The 19,019-nt window shown below is 43.7% G+C and overlaps 1 protein-coding gene across 2 annotated transcripts; it reads right to left on the bottom strand.

Annotated features, from left to right (window-relative positions):
* Positions 1–211: 211 nt before the first annotated feature.
* LOC113580347 (60S ribosomal protein L22-like) lies at positions 212–18,016 on the bottom strand. Of its 2 annotated transcripts, none has more exons than XM_035534864.1 (5): positions 17,651–18,016; positions 9,482–10,208; positions 8,569–8,649; positions 680–853; positions 212–536 (listed from the first exon to the last, which is right to left on the bottom strand). In XM_035534864.1, exons 2-5 carry the CDS (start codon positions 10,095–10,097, stop codon positions 235–237), a joined length of 1,173 nt encoding a protein of 390 aa, XP_035390757.1. In that variant the 5' UTR covers positions 10,098–10,208; positions 17,651–18,016; the 3' UTR covers positions 212–234. The 2 variants fall into 2 exon arrangements, with proteins under 2 accessions (XP_035390757.1, XP_035390758.1); XM_035534865.1 differs by having other exon boundaries at positions 680–843; positions 8,568–8,649.
* Positions 18,017–19,019: the final 1,003 nt, after the last annotated feature.

A 19,019-nucleotide genomic window follows, 5' to 3' on the forward strand; every position in this document is an offset into this window, starting at 1 on the left:
TTTCTGTAGGGGCAGTGCTTTGTTGATCTGGCTGTTCTTCTAAAGGGAGCTGCAATTCTGGAACGGACTCTGCAGCTGCTCTGTAGCAAAAACTGCTGCCAGAGACAGCATGTTCATCTACATCAACCGAAGCTGTTGAGGGTTCCACGGGCTCTGGTAAGGGTCGTTCTTCTGCAGGCTCTCTTTTGATGACCAATGGTAAAACAGACTGTGTTGGTTTGATTGATTTGTGCTTCAGGGAAACAGGAGTACTGCTGCCTCCCTGCTTGGGGCTGTTGGATGCTGTAGCTGTCCTGCTTGAAGCAGGCCGTAAGGGAGTGTTTCGGGGGCTTGGAGTAACCTTCCGGGTTGGTATGGGTCTAGAGTCATCAGATCTTGTTTGTGTCCTTTTAGTGTCTGCAGGCAGACGTTTGGCAGCTGTAGCTGGTTTTGTGACTTCAGGTTTTGAGGTCTTTGCAGCTGTAGGACGGGCTGTGGTGGTGCTGCTGGAAGCAAGGGGTTTTCTGGCTGCTGCACTGGAGGAAGGTTTCCAACATCTAGAATGCAAAAACCAGATAGTGTTCGTCACCCATTCAAATCCTGAAAGGCTAAAGACTGGAGGGCAAGTACTCAGGGCACTTTTTACTCAAGTCCAAAAACAGAATCCCACCAAGACGTCACCATACAAATAGAACTCTACCTTTCTTGACTGCTGCAGTTGTAGCCGAGAACTTGGAGGGCTGTGATGATGCAGAGCGGGCAGTAGGTGGTGCTGAGGCAGCTGTTCTTGAGGCTGTAGGCTTGGTAGTTGGTTTAACTGGAACTGAGGAAGTTGTAGAACGAGGAACAGGTGCTGTGGCAGGCCTAGAGTGGCGGGGGGGGGGGGGGGGGGGGGGGGTGTGTAGGGAAAAAAAAAAACAAAAAAAAAAAAAAAACCACACCCACACACGCCATTAAAAAGACTCATTCCACAGCAAATCTAATTCCAGTTTCCATACTAAATGTAATAGAATGATGATGAATTTGGAAGAAACCTTGATGAATCCAACATCCAGTCTGCAACTGTTCACACAAATACACTTATACTTGAGCTTGGTTTCCTTCTGTTTTAAGTAATAAGAGTTTCTAAATAGCAAGACAGTGTTTCAAAATAAGGGGAGGAGGGGGAAAATAAAAATAAAGAAATCCCTCACGACTACATCAGACCTGCCGTATACACTCTACTGCTGTTTAAAGCCTCACTCATCTCCCTTCTTCTCATGGGGGAAGAACTTAAACACGTCATTAAACATTTAATGTATCGTTCCGATATTGCACCTTTGTGTGACTCGTGTTGCTTCCTCGTTTTCTCCTTCTCATCTCCCCACCCTTTGTAAATTTGAATAAGTTTGCCCAGCCTTTACAAGAACTATGCAAACCAATATAAAACCATCCTACTCTGAGTATCCAAGCAGAGATGGCAAAAATCTGATGGACCAAAATCTGAGTACACTTGAATCTGTGTACAGAGGCAGTGTTTCCAGTACAATGTGTCCTCAAAACTGCTTCACTAGAAAATATCTTCCGAGAGTCCCTTACATTTTCTCAGTAGGATTAGTGTAAAGCATAGAGCAGTGTTCCTGTATAATAAACCATAGAGGATTAAGAGAAGATCAAGTGTTCCTCATGCCACAAGAATCTCTACTGTTACAAGCTGGCACATAATATTGGAATGATGAATATGGAATCACAGTAAAAAAAAAAAAAAAAAAAAAAAAAAAGTGAACAGGACATCTGGATGTCAAAGTAAATATTTGCATAAATGTTTGAATTTAATTTAACAAATGATTGGTCTTTTGGACCCCGTTGGTCCAATCAAAGAATTCTATGTAAAAGAAAATCAGGGCAAATAAAGCAAAGAAAAATAAGCCTAGTCAAGTTTGTAGAAAGCGCATCAGATACGATGCTGCAGGACACAAAAGATTTACTGTTCTGTGCTTTTACTTCATAGCCTTTGTGGAACTTGGCTACTATCTACACATCAGCAAAAGGAATTTTGGAAGACAAGAGCCAGAAGGGAACACGGACATCAAAAGAGAAGACAGCAGACTCAGCACAGTGCTATAAAAACCATGGAAACAGTCATACTTCAATTAGGACATGGACAAAATAGGATACGAGAAGGCTCCTTATATCTGCACACAATGCGAGATGTTTCAATGATTGGGCCCCCACATGCCTGGACTATAACATCACCCCCACAAATCATTCCATAACAATGGACAAGTGTTCTAAAATGAAGACAGAAGAACTAGAACTCTTAGATTCCATGCAGTTCTATCCAAAAGGGCCAAGACACTAGACTGACTCATCATAAGTTAAAAGTATTAATTCACCACATATTCTAAATTTAAAAAAAAAAAAAAAAAAAAAACCACCACAACTTACCCAAATTTTCCACTCAACTCAAATTTAGTCAAAATCAACCAAGACTTTTGCATTGCAAATTTCACTGCAGTTTTCATTGGCGCAACAAGGTTAGCATAAGTAAGGCAAGCTTATGCAATTAACCAGTCAAACTACATGTCATTATATAAATATCACAAACCAATTTCCTCACTGTATGATGTGTAAATCTTTACATTTTCATTAAGCTTGGGGATAAACAGTTTTAATGCATGATCTCAACTCGCTCCCCTAAATATTACCCAAACTTTCTTGAAGAATTTGGCAAGCTATTATCAAAAATGACATCCTACATTTTTGACCATATTTTATTGGTGATTTTAATATCCATCTTGACAAGCATGGAGATCCTACTGCTAATGATCGTGTTAAATTCCATTGAGCTCATGCAACATGCAATCATCCCCACACAAACGTGACCATAACTTGGACTTTGTGATATCCCGTCAGGGTAAAGAACAAGGTATTGAAAACATGGTTGTAGGACTCTCAGGCCATTACTGTATTTGATTTACATTCATTGTGCTCAACACTATTAAGAAAACCATTACAAAGCACTATTACTGCCATCTCTGTAATTAGTTTTTCCAACCTTTTTAGCACTCTCCCACATTTTAAAGCAGCAATAGCCAACTCCTATAAAAATAGGGGATGGGGTGGGGGTAGAGGGAGAAAGACAAACAAACAAAAAAACCCAACCAACAGGCTCTTCTGGCTCCTCCTAATGCCATGCCAGATTCAAAACAACCAATCAAATACAGGAGGAGTGTCCAGCACAGCGTCAGTCACTGCTTGTACTCTCACTCAGTCAAGCACGATAAGTGAGCAGCTTCAGGAACTTTGTTACAGCAATAGTGGATAAACCACCATCAAATGAAACCCTGCTCAGCCCTCCTTTGCCAACAACAGCTTACATAACAGACAAGTAAACAGAAGATGACGAAGAAAAGCAAGATCAAAAACAAGGAAGGATAAACATTGGAGTGTCTTTTCAGACGTGGAAAGAGGCAACGCTGGCTAGCTGCAGGACCAGAAAGGATTTAAAGTTGGTGGCAATTTAGCCACATTTCTGCTCGACAGGTAGCCAATTACCCCTGCTTGATTTATTTATTCATTTGATTGTCCAAAAAATCAAACAAACAAACAAACAAACAAAAACCCCCAAAAACAAACCCCCCCCCCCCCCCCCCACAAAGTTGGTTGTTGCAGTCAAGCTAACGTTGGCTTGTTTCCGATGCCAAGGCTACAGGTCAGCATCATTTTATTTGGATGTTTCTGAAAGGGTCTTAAAGTATTGGTTAGGTATTTCTCCTGATATTGACAACAGTTTCGTGTGCCTGTGCACACACAGCTAAACGTGGTTCACTACTAAATTTATCATTTAGGCTTTCTTTATAGCATCTTTACCAAACTAGCATTTAAGCACAGAAATGAGTTTGGTGAAGGAACTCACATCACTGTCCACTACATTTAGTGTCCAAGATTCACTTCTACATGTTTGTGGGAGTGAGACAGTGGCGTCCCTTTAAGGCCTTAGCCTGTGACCACCTGGTTGACAGCTTCACACCAGTGTCCCCCTACGAAGCACTTCGAGTTCTCAAAGAGTGATTTTGAAACGCATCATTTAAGAGTGAAGTCACTTTTTATATTACCGGTCCTCTCTACATCTTAGGCTAGAACCGGTCAATATTGCTTTTTATTGATCTCGGTGCAGTAACAGTAGACCGCTGTATACTACTAAAGCAGCTACGAGACCTGGTTGGGCTAATTGGCATTGTTCTGAACTGCTCCCAGTCACAACTGACTGGTCATGGGCACCACGTTGCACTGTGCGAGAGCTGCTCTAATTGCTGTGTGCCGTCCTATGGTGTCCCTCAGGTCTCCATTTTGGGACCAACATTCTTTAATCTCTATATGGCCATAGTTGTCAGCAAATATTTCTTTACACCAGCATACAGACAGGCACAATTGTCCCTTACCACAGACCCCTGGGGTTCCACTGATTTGATTTTATACTGTCTAGAAGACACAGTCTAGTCCTGGACAGGTCAGAATATGCTACAACTCAACAATGGCAAAAAAACCCAAACGCATTATTGTTGGGAACAGTCAGGAGCGTACTCACAACAACCCACCGGGAGCCAACGGCATAGCAAAAACCACAGCATCACATTTGATTATGAACTAAGCTCTCAAACACAATGTTTTAACACTGTTCCAGAGACACTGCCATCATCTTGGTAACATGGCCAAGGTCAGAACTATAGTCAGTTGCAGTGAAAAACTCTTGGATGCATTTATATCATGATGCCTGAAGTGCCATAAGGCACTGCTAGCAGGTCTCCCAAAGAAACTTATTTCAAGCCTGCAAAGGGAACAGAACATAGCAGCCTGAGGCCTAGTTTGCCAAAATCCTTAAAAAGCTGCAGCGGCTACCAGTGTCACCCAGTACATAATTTAGAATCCCACTGCTGACTTGTTTTTGCTGTTTTAAGTGTTTACCGTTCAGTGAGAACCCGGGTAATATACAGGACTTGCATACACTCTAGCACAGTTGTGAACTAAACCTGAACTGTATCGGACATTTTCAAGAATGGCCATTCATTTAAAAAAAAAAAATTAAAATTTCATTACTGTGCATGTAGTCAGTGAAGCTGTTTCAGTATATACATTTATTTTTGATAGAAAATGGCAATTGGAGGGGCACTTTGGTTTGGATGGAAAACCCTAGCCATGTTTCATTTACCCCCCCCCCCCTTTTTCTTCAGAAAATGTAACTGTTGCACCTCCTTAAGTGATTAAAACAATGCCCACCATCACTGAAACTACAGTGCTGCTTTACTGTGAGTGAGTGAGAGAAGCCCACAGCCATCAGATCATTATGAGAAGTAAAATTTCAGTATTCCTTTCCCGTATTAAAGCATCACTATTGGGTTACAAAAGGTAATGAGCCAAAGGCAACAAGGAAATGAATAAAAGGAGATCAGCAATTAAAGCATTACAGTGCATCTATCCATTACTGCAACCATTAGCAAAGGCTGAAATGAAAGCGCAACTCGATTGAGGCTTCCGCAATGACTCAGCTGACATAAATGAGCGTTGTTCGTTTTGCTGCAAGACTGCTTGTTAACCTTTCGTAACCCCCAGCCCTGTCAAGACTGCTGACTCCGGCAGTTAAGAACCACGAACACATCCTAAAATGGAAGGAAAGATTATGTTACATTCTTTCTCCCATCAAACAAGTAACTGGGCTTGAATGGCATGGACCAAAACTCCAAATGGTTTATGCTACACAAAATAGAAAGTTATTAGTTTTATCTTCATGAAAACAAACAAACAAACAAACAAACAAACAAACAAACAAACAAACATGCATATTAAGCTGATTCAGGTAAACCAACCTGCTATTTTCAAAAGGACTTTTCAAAAATGTTGATTAACAGTCATGCTCTTTCAATTATGTTTGAGGGTAATACATTTAGAAATCTGTTTACTTTCTGTTGCTGAAATATTTCTCAGTACAATACAGCACACAAACTAGTCTAGAGGGCTTACATAATGCCATTCTTTATACTGGGTTTAAAAGAATTCAGATAGACCGAAGCAATTGTAGGGAAAAAATGAATGTACTGGATAAAGTTGAAATTGGGATGAAAAATGTCCTGAAGCTTAAAGTTCACATAAAGCCTGACTTTCTCCAGCACACAACACTTCTTTCATCTGCACAGCAGCAAATTACAACCCCATCCTAACCGAGGTCTGGAAAATCAGTTTGCTTGACCTAGCTGCTATTCAAAACAAGCTTTGCTGCACAGATTACACAAGCAGAAAAAGATAAAAGAGGCTCAACTTGGAGAGGAGAGAAACAAAACCTCACCCCCAAAAGAACTGAAAGGAATGAAGCTATAAGCTAAATTTAAAAATCGACAGACAGGGTCAACTTTCTTTAGAGGGAGGAAGCTTCTGTTTAGGCACAGTCCAAAATCACAGGCACAGTAGAAAAACTCCTCCTCCTCATCTCATTTGCTTTAGGAGTTTGCCAGACATAGTACTATCGATATGGGCCAGGGCCTAAAACTCGAGACAATTCTCAGAATCACACGGCACAACAAATAAATGGGAAGTTCCAACCTCATGGGTGTTCCAGGTGCAAGACATGTGCTGACCATAAACTTCATTTGGCATTAGACACATTAGGAAACAAACTTCAGTATCCACCAATTGCAATCATTCATTATTTAAAATATTAACCATTTTAAAATGATTCCTTTAATTATTTTTTTTTTTAACAAAGAGACATGCATTATAATAAAGAATATTTTGACAACTCAATTTTAAAATACATTTTCTAAAAAGGTTCCAGGACCAGATGCACCTCATTCACAGGTGCTGCCAGGATTATAGCTTTATTGCTTTTCATTGTGTTCTTTTTATGAGGATGAAAATGAAACCAAAGGTTTTTACACAAACAGCCATCTCTGTGGACTGTGGGAAACTCCACGGGCTTACACTAGCATGGAGATTCTAGTTAACACAAGAGCAGCTCTACAAGATGGGCGAGGCTAAAGCTGGTCAGCTTTAGGACCACCCATTTTACATTAGAGGGGGGGGGGAATCTCGCAATTTAAAAAAAAAAAAAAAGTCTTCACTCCAGGAATAGTGTATGCTCAAAGAAGCAAGATTGACCCAAGTAAAAAGCAAGATAAAAGCAAGTAAAACACCAGGTTCCGTGGGGCTTTAAAGAGAGAGTTTGTGGATTGTCTTTACATGTACTTAAAAAGGTACTTACAGGAAGAGATTTAATCTCACACATTCTTAAAAAAAAAAAACACCAAACACCACAAAACCTGGGTTTAATGTGGATGAAAGTGGAACATGCATCAGGGAGTGTGGTTTTCCCTCTCCTACCAAAGCAGGCACACACGCACAACCTGACCAGAGAACTTGATATTAAAGTCCAGAACTTAATTCTTACCCCCTGCCCCTCCCTTCCCCAAGCCCATCAACCCAACCTCCTCTACCCCAGTCTTCCATCATCTGTCCACCTCCACCCTATCCCGACCCTACCCATACAGGCTGTTGCGTTCCAACACACAGATATTTGTAATAGCAGCACCAGAGGGATAAACAGAAGCTTGGTGCTAAAAGCCCTACTACAACAAAAAATCCACTGCTCCCAAATTTACAGAACATTCCATATAAGAGCTAGCCATAAAACAAAATTAAGGGCGGGTCTCTGCTGCCAACCTTTGCCATATTTGGGCAGACTCTGCACCAGTGCACAATGCAGCTTTTCTGCCGTGTCCATCTGTAAATGGCTGAACACAATCAAATTTTAGCTCAGACGAGGCACTCATCGTCAACACACGGTTTAGTAAGGCTCTCAATAGAACAGCACCGACATGCCCTGAAAATGAACTGAAGCGCCTCTGTGTGTGTGTGTGTGGGGGGGGTACAGTATTTATTTGGCGGGTTGTTTACTGTAATCAAATAAAGCCTAGCATTAGGGATCAAAGTTAGTAGCTTTTACAAGGACAAATCATCATTCCATGCAAATAAACGCAGAACATTCAAATGCAGGCCAGACACAAGAGGAGACTAAAGGGAGAGCCCATATAGACACATGGTAGGAACCATTATTCAACTTAAACCTGGAAGTTAAATAGTAAGAATCCAAACCGTCTTGCATGCAGATGCAGACCTGGATCATGAACCAATGACCAAAAGATACAAAAGGAAGCCAATTCACTACCAAAACAAGCAGTAGTCATTTACATTTTGTTTGCTGTTCATGATTCACTTGAAACTTAAAATGGTGTAATCTTTATTTTAATTTTCTTTTTCCAATTTATGGCAAAACATAAGAGCAGTCCATGGTTCAAATGCTAGTAAATATTTGATGGATGGGTCACGTTTCAGCATGTCAAGCAGCAGTGTAAATGTCAGGTCTGACTGCAGGAACAGCATCCCATATATCTGGTGTACTTTATAATCAGTGTTCCCATTGCTCTCGAATGTCAGTGAGCATAGGTCACCTCTGTGTGAAGGCCAGAGCACTCAAACCATGGATCACTGCCTACCATTCAAATACCGCGGATATGGCTAGGGTCCACCCAACCCCTTTACCGAACTGGCTCTCTTACCTGGCCGTCTTGGGAACGGGGGCAGCCTTGGAAGAAGCAGCAATGCTGGGTTTCACAGCCGATGCAGTTGCTGGCCTAGTGGCTGCGAAAGACGGAGATGAGAAAGAACAGAAGAAATTGGAGGAAGGTGCAATAAAATGAGCAAAGAACAAAACCAAGTTTACAGGGAAATGGAAAGTACTAGCCCGTTATGACCACCATGTAACTTCCAATCCAATTCATTCTGCTTGGTTGTCAAAAAGCTCCATCATAACTGCCATCTCACCTAATAACACTTGTAGAAGCTGTCAAAGTAAGCAGCTAACGGCGCTGATCAGACTGTTGGTGTGTGGGATACACTCCCACAAAACTCTGACCAACAATTTGGTAGACCCAAAGACTAGGACTATATAGTTACTGGTTATACAAACTGAAAAGGAGGGAGAGGTGCCACGCTTTTTGAAAGTAAGCAGTATGTAAAGACATTTTAGTGGCAGCAGCTCAGAGGACACTGTTCATGCTGCGTGGTACGTGCCGTCCGTTCTGGGGTCTTCCTTACTACAAGCATGGACCAGACAGATGGCCCTGAACCCCCTTTTACTTCAATAAAAGCTCCAGTACCATGCAGACCAATCCAATCATTCAGAAAAACTTTGTTCAGCATCTTTTGGCAATGTCTCCATGGACAGACTGGGGGCAGGCGGGTGGTTGGCAGTTCTCAGACGATCTCGGCTTATGTACAATTTTCCACTGGTCATAAGTCCCACTCAAGCATTCACTTCCAAGTCCAATACAACATACTATAAAAGTAATGGGTTTATGAGTCAGTGTTAACAGACCAAATGGCCTAAACCCATGTACAATATTATATTACACTGGCTAAATGATGAAAGGCCACCCAACAGAACAGGAATAGTAGGTTTATGGACACCCACCTGTGGTCTTGGGTTTGGGTGCAGCACTGTTGGCTGCAGCAGCAGGCTTTTTGTTCAGTGTGGACAGCGTAGACGTTGCTGGACTTGGCCCACTGTTCACGGAAGCCGCTGCTGGTCTGCTGGTCCCACCAGGCTTCTGTTCAGCTGCTTTCACCTGGGTCTTCTGGACTACAGCCACAGTGGGAGGCCCCCTTTTGACTTGGGCGGCTACCCTAGCAGGGGCAGCTTTCTTCAGCTCAGACTGTGCAGGTCTCTTGGCCGCACCATTTGCAGTGGTCCTCGTGAGGCTGTTGGCTGCTCTATTTTGAGTTGCCCCAGGGCGAGAGGCTGTACCCATCATGGTCGTTGCTTTGGTTCCTGATGGACCAAGTCTGGTCTTCACTGGGGCTTTGGTCTTGTTTTTTGGGTCGGGCTTCCTGCCATTGGCCTCCTTGTCAGGAGGGGCCGCTGTTGAGTCTGGTGCCTCGTTTATGTTTTCGGGTTCCTTTGGCTGTGGAGGTGATGAATTCTGGTCTTGCTGAGGTTGTTCCTCACTGGCAGCTGCCTCAACTTCAAGCTCCGCCTCCAGGGCTTCTGTTGGCTCTGCCCGCACTGTGGCATCCCCATCAGGTTTCATCTCCACCTTTGCCTGGATGTTTTGTTTTTGTTTTTATTAAATACACACTAGTACACGCTTGCTGGATTGAATGCCGTATACCCTAGACCCAGAATCTGCCAGGAACTTTCCCTACAAAAGGAAAGGCACAATTACTGCATTGTACCCAAACGTACTAAAATGTTACAAAAAAAGGTAACTTAATGACTTAAGGAAAATACTTGACAGAAAGCAAGAAAAAGTGGTACATGGAACTGCCGCAGGGATTGGTGTCTGCACGCAAAACCAGAACAGGAGGACATGCCAAAAATTTACAAAAACATCAAGGTCAAAGAAAATCATAGGTAAAAACAACTGGGAACTTATTGACTCAAACAAGAAAGTGAATATTTGTGAAAATTAAAAAAGCCAAAATCAAAGGGAAAACGGATGCAATAAAGTGTGGGAACTCTTTTGTAATTACATTTGTAACAGCAATACTGCCATTAACGAATGCACACACTTTGCGGTGCATTTATTCTTGAGCACACTTGCAATGGTTTGGAACAAATGCTGAGTGTAGGTTTTTCCCCCTCAGGTTTAAGATTCATGAGCTCACAAAAGTTGTAAGTGTGGCAAGATACCAAAAGGAATACTGACCTTATCAAATCACTTTATAAAAAAATATATGAAGGGTGTGTAGGGGGCCTAGGGCACAGCCCTAAACAAATTTCAGTGACATCCTCTCAATGAACAAGCAGTTTCAATCAATGCATATTGATCTAATTAATATTTACACCAAGTGCTCCATGACCAGTTATTGAAGTGTACTAATCAGTCAACTTCAACAAGCACAATGTTCAAAACAGGTTGCAACTGTTGCTGTGAACTAGGCCCTCCAACCCTTCCTCCTCATACACATTACGGCTTCACTTCACCACACATGCACTGCTGAGACCGTCAGGAAGCCAAGAGATGAGCCAAAACCCAACAGGACAAAAGCAGAGGAAAAAAAGAACCTGAAAAGCCAAAACCAGACAGCATTGCACCCACTGCCCTCTGGGTTCTTTCAAGTGGGCTCAACTGGTTTAGGTGCCTGGCTCTCGTGGTCTGCTCGCTTTTCTGCTCCTCAACCGTGGTGTCCCACCCCCTCCGATCCCATCTATGAGATCTGTTCCCCCGTCAGCAGCTACGCAGATGGCCTGGGCAGGAAAGCTATTGTGTAGCCTCAAAAACCGGCTGGGCCAGAGAGCGACAGCCTGAATGGAGAGAGCGAGAGCGAGAGCGAGCGAGTACGCATGTATACACATACATGCATGTGTTGGGGATGGGTGTAATACAAGAATGAAGAAAGCAAAGAAATTCAATTTCAGCTTGGCAGCACCAGACACAGTAAAGGGAGGCAGGAACAGTAAGAAAAGGAAACAGCATTAAATAGGAGGAGGAAAAGTAGTAGTGCAAGAAAGAAAATGAATATGTGGGGGAGAGGATACGAAAGAACGAGAGAGGGAGTCATTACTCTCTCTGGCAACCTACATGCCATGATGAAGGGTGAGGTCATCATTCTACACAGCACTGATTAAAAATCCCCCAGAAGTCCTGCTGTGCCATCTCTATGGTGACACGCAGGGCAGTGAGGGACCATTCAAGGAGGTGAATCACTCAAAAGATTACATTTAATTAGATGAGGGAATAAAATAACCTGCCCAGATATCAAAAGAACTACATAAAACAGCCACTGTAGACATGCAACTTTTAATAAACGAACATTCATACTAGTGTTTCTGGTTATTTTACACACACCTCTTACCAAGCCCTTCTGGTAAAAAAGAAAAATGGAGTGAGCCATTCCAAATGTACATCTATAGACTTTTAAATATACAGTCACGATTACTCCCATATTAAACTCCCAAATGGAAATACATCACAGTCACTGCCTCCGAGAAATTTGCAAAATCTCTTGGTTAGGTCCTCAAGATGGTGTTCTAGAACACCTATTATAAACACCACCTTTTATTTTAGCACAACCCGTTTTAATAAATGCAGCTCTAGTCAGTGAACATGCTATGATGAGGCTGGGCTGAAGCCCCACCTCAGAAAGCAGGGGATGTTTCTGCAGTTCTAGGTTTCTCACCACTCCCCAACCAGTCATTTCGTCCTCTCAAGCTGTAATCTATACACATGCAAACATATGCAAACAAACACACACACACAGGGAGAGGATGGAGTTGGAACATTTGCAAATACACACACACACACACACAAACACACACACAAACACACAAACACCAGTGATGCTCTCAGCCATGGCTCTGTAGGAGAGGCTACTGGCAGCTTTATAAAACACTCCGGACTGCCTGTTCCCTCCCTCTCCGGAGATGATCTCAGACTGCTGTCTAGACCAGAGAACATCAACATTCTCTTTCCCTCCCACCCCATCACCTTGCATCATCATCAGCAACAGCACACCCCGACTGCCACAGGACATCTTCGCTACCAGTTCTCCAACGCCTGTCCACTTGTTTAACTAGCTCAAATTTTGCAGCCATTCAACTGCGCTACATCGGAGTATTGCGGCGGGCAGGGCCCTTCACATGATATGGAGCCAAGATTACCCCTGACACGTGACCACAGGCTAGTCAGTGAGGGACGAGCACACAGAGGGTGTGGCTCTCCCGCTGCTGGTGCAGGCATGCTATAAAAGGGCATGATGGGAAGGGTGGGGTTTCAGGGGCTGGATGTACCTGTGGCTGGCCTGCAGCCCTGACGCATGCTTCAAATTGTTCAACCCATGCACACATGGGGGTGACGGCATGCAAACTCAGTAACATTGGAGTTGAGCAGTGATAGAAAGATACCAACTTTGGTACAAATGTGCTCAGATAAACATAGAGATTGCACACATCCTTTAGAGGCAGACACATGGACACCATGTATCAGGTGACAATACCATTAATAAATGAATAAGTAGCATTAGTAGTGTTAGGATTGAGGTACATTTTTCTGACTGTGTACAAGAGTAAAATGCATTATGGAGTTATGGAATTGTTTGTGGACATAACTCATTCACATTCCTATGTTGGGTCTGCAACTATTACACCTCAACAGTTGTCAGTGCATCTGTGTGTGTGTGTGCACGTGTGTGTTTCTGTGCAGCTGCAAGCAGGCCACATCCTGCATTCCTCCCATCAGAGCCAGCACCATGACCCTACCCATCTTTCTCCCCCATCCTCCATGTTGAGCAGGGAGCCAGGAAGGGGGTGGGGGTGTATCCAGCACTCCTGCAGAGGCTCTACAGGCCAGCCCTCAGTCCTCAGCCAAAGTCCAAAACAAACCAGATCTGCACACTGTGAAACAAACCAATGCGGTCAACTTTTCCAGCAATTCGTTTCCACTTTAGGATTGAGTTAGAAAGGCAATTACAAATTAGGCCCATCATAGTGCACCCGAGTAAGGATGCACACCGCCACTGGGGCTGAGAAAGGAAGAGTATGAATGGAATCTTGTGCTGAAATCTCGTCATCCTCCTTCTCCTTCATACCTTCCATACCCTCCCCTCCCCCCCGGGACCACGCCTCTGAAAGGGAGATTTCTTATTGGGCACATGAACTGTTGGCACGGCAACATGGGAAGAGGCCATGGTCTGGCATTTCAGGGCCAGTCTGCATGGCTCTTCAGTAACGCTGAACTTCCACATCAACTGCCCTGTAGGAGATTGGACAAACAAGGGCAGAACAAGCACTTCACGTCTGCCGGACAAAATGGCCAGCATTTTAGAAACACAATGCAAGTTTTTCCAAACATTTATTTTAACTGAAGATCAGTGAGGGTCACATGTACAGCATTAGATTTGTTAAGACCACTGACCAAGGACCAGTCCGAATCACTAATTTCTACTGTCTCCTATATGGGGCCATTATTTGTTGATAAAGCATTCCAACCATGTGTGGAACTGCATATTGTGTACTACAGTACGGTAGAAAGAGCACATGGTACAGACTGCACACGCCGTTAATGGAGCATGCTAGTCAGTCGCCTTGGGCAGCACCATTCATCACTGTAACAAACTGTGCGGTGGGTCTGAGCACAACTCAGTATGCCCTGGCTGTGTGGACAGGTTACTACAGGAGACACAGAAAACCTTCAAGGGTCAGATCTCCCTGATCTACACTGACTGGATAGTGGACATTTGAGTATTATATAGGCATTTTAGCAGAGAACTTAAACATAATAAATAATAAATTATATAAACATTTTTGTGCTTACTTTCCCCTGACACTTCTCAATATGGGGTTCTGGAGTATAGCAGGAGCTTGAACACGGAGGCACATCTGAACAGAAGAGCCCCGCTGTGGCCTACGGTACCTCCCTCATCCAAACGGATTAACACCAGCCATGCGCGCATGTGTAGCCCCACGCAGGGTGTGAATGGGGTGTAACGACCCTGCAGAGTTCAATATGGGGTGGGTGCGTATGCACGTGCATGTGTGCATGTTTGTTTTGTGGGAAACAGGTTCCACTGTGTGCAGTGTGCCAAGCTAATGGGGGCTGGGCAGACTCAGGACGGGGGCATCTGGTTAGCTACACCAACACGGAGAAGGGGGTGGGTGGGGGTGATGGGTTAGGCAGGCCTTGGGTGTCAGATGGCAGGCGTTCCCCCTTTTCATATATGCAGAACGAAAGCAGACACTTCAGATGATATCATCACGGCCAGGTCAGTTACACGATGGCGGCATGGCAGAGGGGTGGTGCAGATGGCAAACGATGGCATGATGGGTGGAGTAACTAGGCACAGCGTGGTCTGCATACACCACACGGCAGGGCTTCCTAATGGACAGAAGCCCTACCCAGATGGATTAAAACAGAGCAGAGTCTGCTTGCTTGTAAGTAAACACGGCGTGCGCGCGCACGCACGCATGCGTGTGGACGTGGGCCGATAACGTGCCAACACGCCGCTGAACACTAACAATGCTGAGATCACCTTTATTTTAAAGCCAAATATTGCAGCTGGCAGGACAACAGTTCTCATTACACACGTCGCCCATCATCGCCCTGGGATATTTCCAATCCACTCCTCTTGGTTCAGTTGCAAAGTATGAAGCACGGAAATGAAACTGAACTATAACTGGTTTTATAAGGTCTGAGCAATAAGCTATCACTTCCAAAAAAATGTGCAAAGAGACCTGAAAACAAGCTAACAAACTAGAAAACGGGCAAAATCACCAATGTGAAAGTGCTTATTCCACATGATTCAGTTAGTTTACTTACATAATCCAAAGAGGATGTGAGTATCCTCCCAAGAGATAAATAAACTTTGAATGCATGACCATACTTGTTAAAATCTCTCAACATTTCATGCATGGTATTACAACTGTATAGACTGCATCTAATTCAATGTACAGAAGGTTCTCCAAGTGTTTGCCAAAGGAAAGATGGAGTGACACAGGATTCATTTTTGAGCTAATGTGAGAATTATTTGAAATGTCTCCTTAAAATAACCTGGGTTACAGTTTGGGTTGGTCAGATGAGCCCAAACTCAAACAGATGATTTGCAACCAGTGGTGTGAACGGAGTCGTCCTACAGTGAGGTCACTCCCATGTGGGATTTTCAGGCAATGTTGAGTGTTCATTTAAGCAGCAGATACCTTCACGCCATCATTACGCCACTGACCCAGGACCAGTGTGCCAAAGCACAAAACCACAACGGCAAACTAGTATTTGTGAACACACAAATTCCTGAGACTGTGGAAACCATTAGTGTTGACTCATACTCAGAATGATGAAATCATTAGCTCACCATATGCAACTGACAGCCACCACCAAATAAAACATTACTTCTGTCTAGACAGTGCCTACGAGTTGATGCAGAATCAGCCTTCATTTTATTCTTAAGCTTTTAGTGTCAAACGACACTACAATGCAAATCTGATACAGAAACAGCACTTAACTCACAGGCTGCCTAAAGACAATACAGCTGAAAGCATGCAGTGGGTGTCAAAAGGCCCTTGTTTGAGGTGGTGTCTAAAATAAACTGAAGCAGCTGTGTTTCTTCTAGCCCACAAGCGACTCTGACCAAAGGTTGGCCACACGGCAAGACAGTCAAGAAAACGGGGACACCAGAAATCAAGAAAAAGATGAGAAGGCACTATATTAAAGTCATATAGTTAACAGAACAATTCAACCAACCTTCATTTTAGAAATTCATTCCCAGTTAAGTAACTGGTCAATGAGTGAGGCATTTTAAAATTCAGGTAAAGCAGAATTTCTGTGTTAGAAAAACTGGAAAGCCAGTTCAACTTTGAAAATACAGGCAATTAAAAATACTCCTGAAATTAGATTCATAGTGAAGAATACACCCTGGTATATATTGGGCCGCCTGGGTTATAAACACCAGCTGTGACATCCTGGGGTGCATTCACAAGTGGATTATAGCAGTTGTCACTTTTAAATCCTTCCTTTTGTAAATATGATCTGGCGTAAATGAGTCCGGGGCATGTATATAGGAGGAGAAGCACGTCAGCTGTCGTGGAACAAATGATTTAGATGCACCACATGCACCCTTTCCCCCCCCCCCCCCGTTTTGCTAATACAGTAATGTCGAGTTGCGCTTTTACCTTGGACACCTTTACTCACGGCGTCCGAAGGATCGGGGCCAGCGCCAGTTAAAGCAGACGACGCTCAGGAACTTACAACCTCCACATCGCGCTCGTGGGTCTCTAGAACGTAAACATGCCGCGTGACTCGATCTAGTGAGAGGCGCTAATCTGTAGCCCCGCGGGCGCAATAAAACAGATGACCCTCAGCTTTACTAAAACGATTAGCTTTGTTCTAAAAGGGGCGCAAATTTTACAATCGAACATATATTAAACGGAAGGAACGGCGGGTCAGAATGACAGCAATTCCTCTAGCCGACTGTGCGCACTCGGTCCTTCCGTTGCGCTTACACCGCCGAAATGTTGGAGATCACCGAAAATACCAACCAGTGATCCATCAAACGAGACCAAAGGCGGTGTAAACGTGCAAGTGGGATTACACGAGCACATGCTGATACACCGAAACACATCCTAAATTAACCGCACCACTCAGCGTTGAAGGACACCACAAAGACCGTATACTTTTCCCTTTTTGACGCCTGAGAATTTATAGTAATAATGGGAATTTAATTCAGTTATACGTTGGGTTTTCACACAAAGGCTGAGCAGTACGTTTAAAACATGGCAACATTTATATTTGAATACTTTGTTACAGTAACATTCATTTGGGATCATCACAAACATACATCAGATAAAAAAAGTGCGGTCGCTTTGCTAACGCGATTCGAGCAGTTGTTCCACGATGAGCGTCGTTGGCGCGTGCAACCAGCAGCCCAGCCCTTTCATCCCTTCCACACAAAAGCAGGTCGACAGAAAACAAATCACGGCAAACATAATTCGCTAGAATATAGATAGCAAGCTGGATTATAATCAACGCACTGACGCACAGAGAAACGGGACCTGCAGCAAATCCCTGCAGCCAAGTCCCAGTACCTAAAAATAACGTTTATATTGTAGCAAAAGCACAAACATTTCGTGGGTAAATGTACGACTTCTTCCTACCGTGGATTTAATTATTGCGCAGTCTTGTTGCAACTCCTTTAGGTATCTGTGCAGTCGATATACACACACAGCTCCAACGGTCCTGAATCGGTGAGCTGAGCGAGGGAGCAAACGGTGGATTTTATATCAACTGTGGCCCTTCGCGGCCCCCCTCAAACGTCAACAGAGCGCAAAGGAAACCGCCAAAATTCTAACGTTTACAGGACCACACCGTCCTGAACCACGTCCTTACGGTCCCGTCAGCTGCTACTGCAACTCAGAGAGGTGGGGGCGACGTGCGCGACAGCGAAAAGAAACAATGGATGCAAGGAAAGGGGTGGGTGAGTGGGGGTGTTTCTTCCCAAAGTTAAAACTAACGGACGGACCGAGATCGCTCCTAGACCGCGATGTCACATTTTATAACCTATCGCCCCTCCCGCGTCACGTTGCCTATCCAAAGGGACTGGGCTGTCGCTCCACCCACGGCCCGTTTTGCTTCACCTTCCTCAAAAATCCAATGCCTGTTCAATGTTTACGCGTTGCTAGTTAGTTAATCTTTAAACGTACGTGTCTACCTGTTCTGAGGGCAACACGAAGCTCGAAAAAAAAAAACACCTGCTTGTTTTGAATGACGCCCGTGCAAATATAAATACGTTTCGTAAACGTACACTACGGTATCTTTGTTCACATCTTAGCACAAACTCTGTTTGCATGTTTAAATGAGCATAAAACAAGACCAGCCGGTAATCAAGCTCCAGAACGTGAGGACAACCGTCTTTTGTTAGTTTGCGGCAGCTGCCATTCCTGGAAAAAAAAGGAGGGAGCGAGAAGAAAAGACAGTGAATGAAGACAAAGTCTGACAAACTTTTGTTGAAAGCCGAATAGTGAAAGACAGCAATGAAGAATGTGATCGACAGAGGAATAAAACAAGCATTTAGAGGAAGAAAACAAAACCTCCAAACAAACTGCAAGTCAGGGCAGAGTAATACGGAGGTAAAGGGAGGTAATGCGTTGTGCAGAATGGACGCAGCACGCATCTTTTGTTCTCCCTTTTTTCATTAAGGAGAATAAAAAGATTTTGCGTGTGTGTAGAGAGATTCTCACCCCCTCCAAGGTTTTCTGTGTGTATGCAGTTACCACCCATCTTATCTGAGCACATATTCAAGTCCGAGAACAGTGTACCTAGATAAGACTGCCATTTCATAAATGACGCAATGCTGAAAACCATATCTTGAAATAATCATTTGTAAGTTGTGTTTCTTTCTCAACCATCATGTTTCATGCTATTGTGAATGTGCTCAGAAGAATCTGCAGCGTCATTTTCTTGATCTATAACGCCTTTGAATGTACAAGTCAGTCTCTATTAGGTCGTTATTACTGAGGGAATTAT

This window comes from Electrophorus electricus, chromosome 16 (genome assembly GCF_013358815.1).
Source record: "Electrophorus electricus isolate fEleEle1 chromosome 16, fEleEle1.pri, whole genome shotgun sequence".
NCBI classification, from domain to species: domain Eukaryota; kingdom Metazoa; phylum Chordata; class Actinopteri; order Gymnotiformes; family Gymnotidae; genus Electrophorus; species Electrophorus electricus.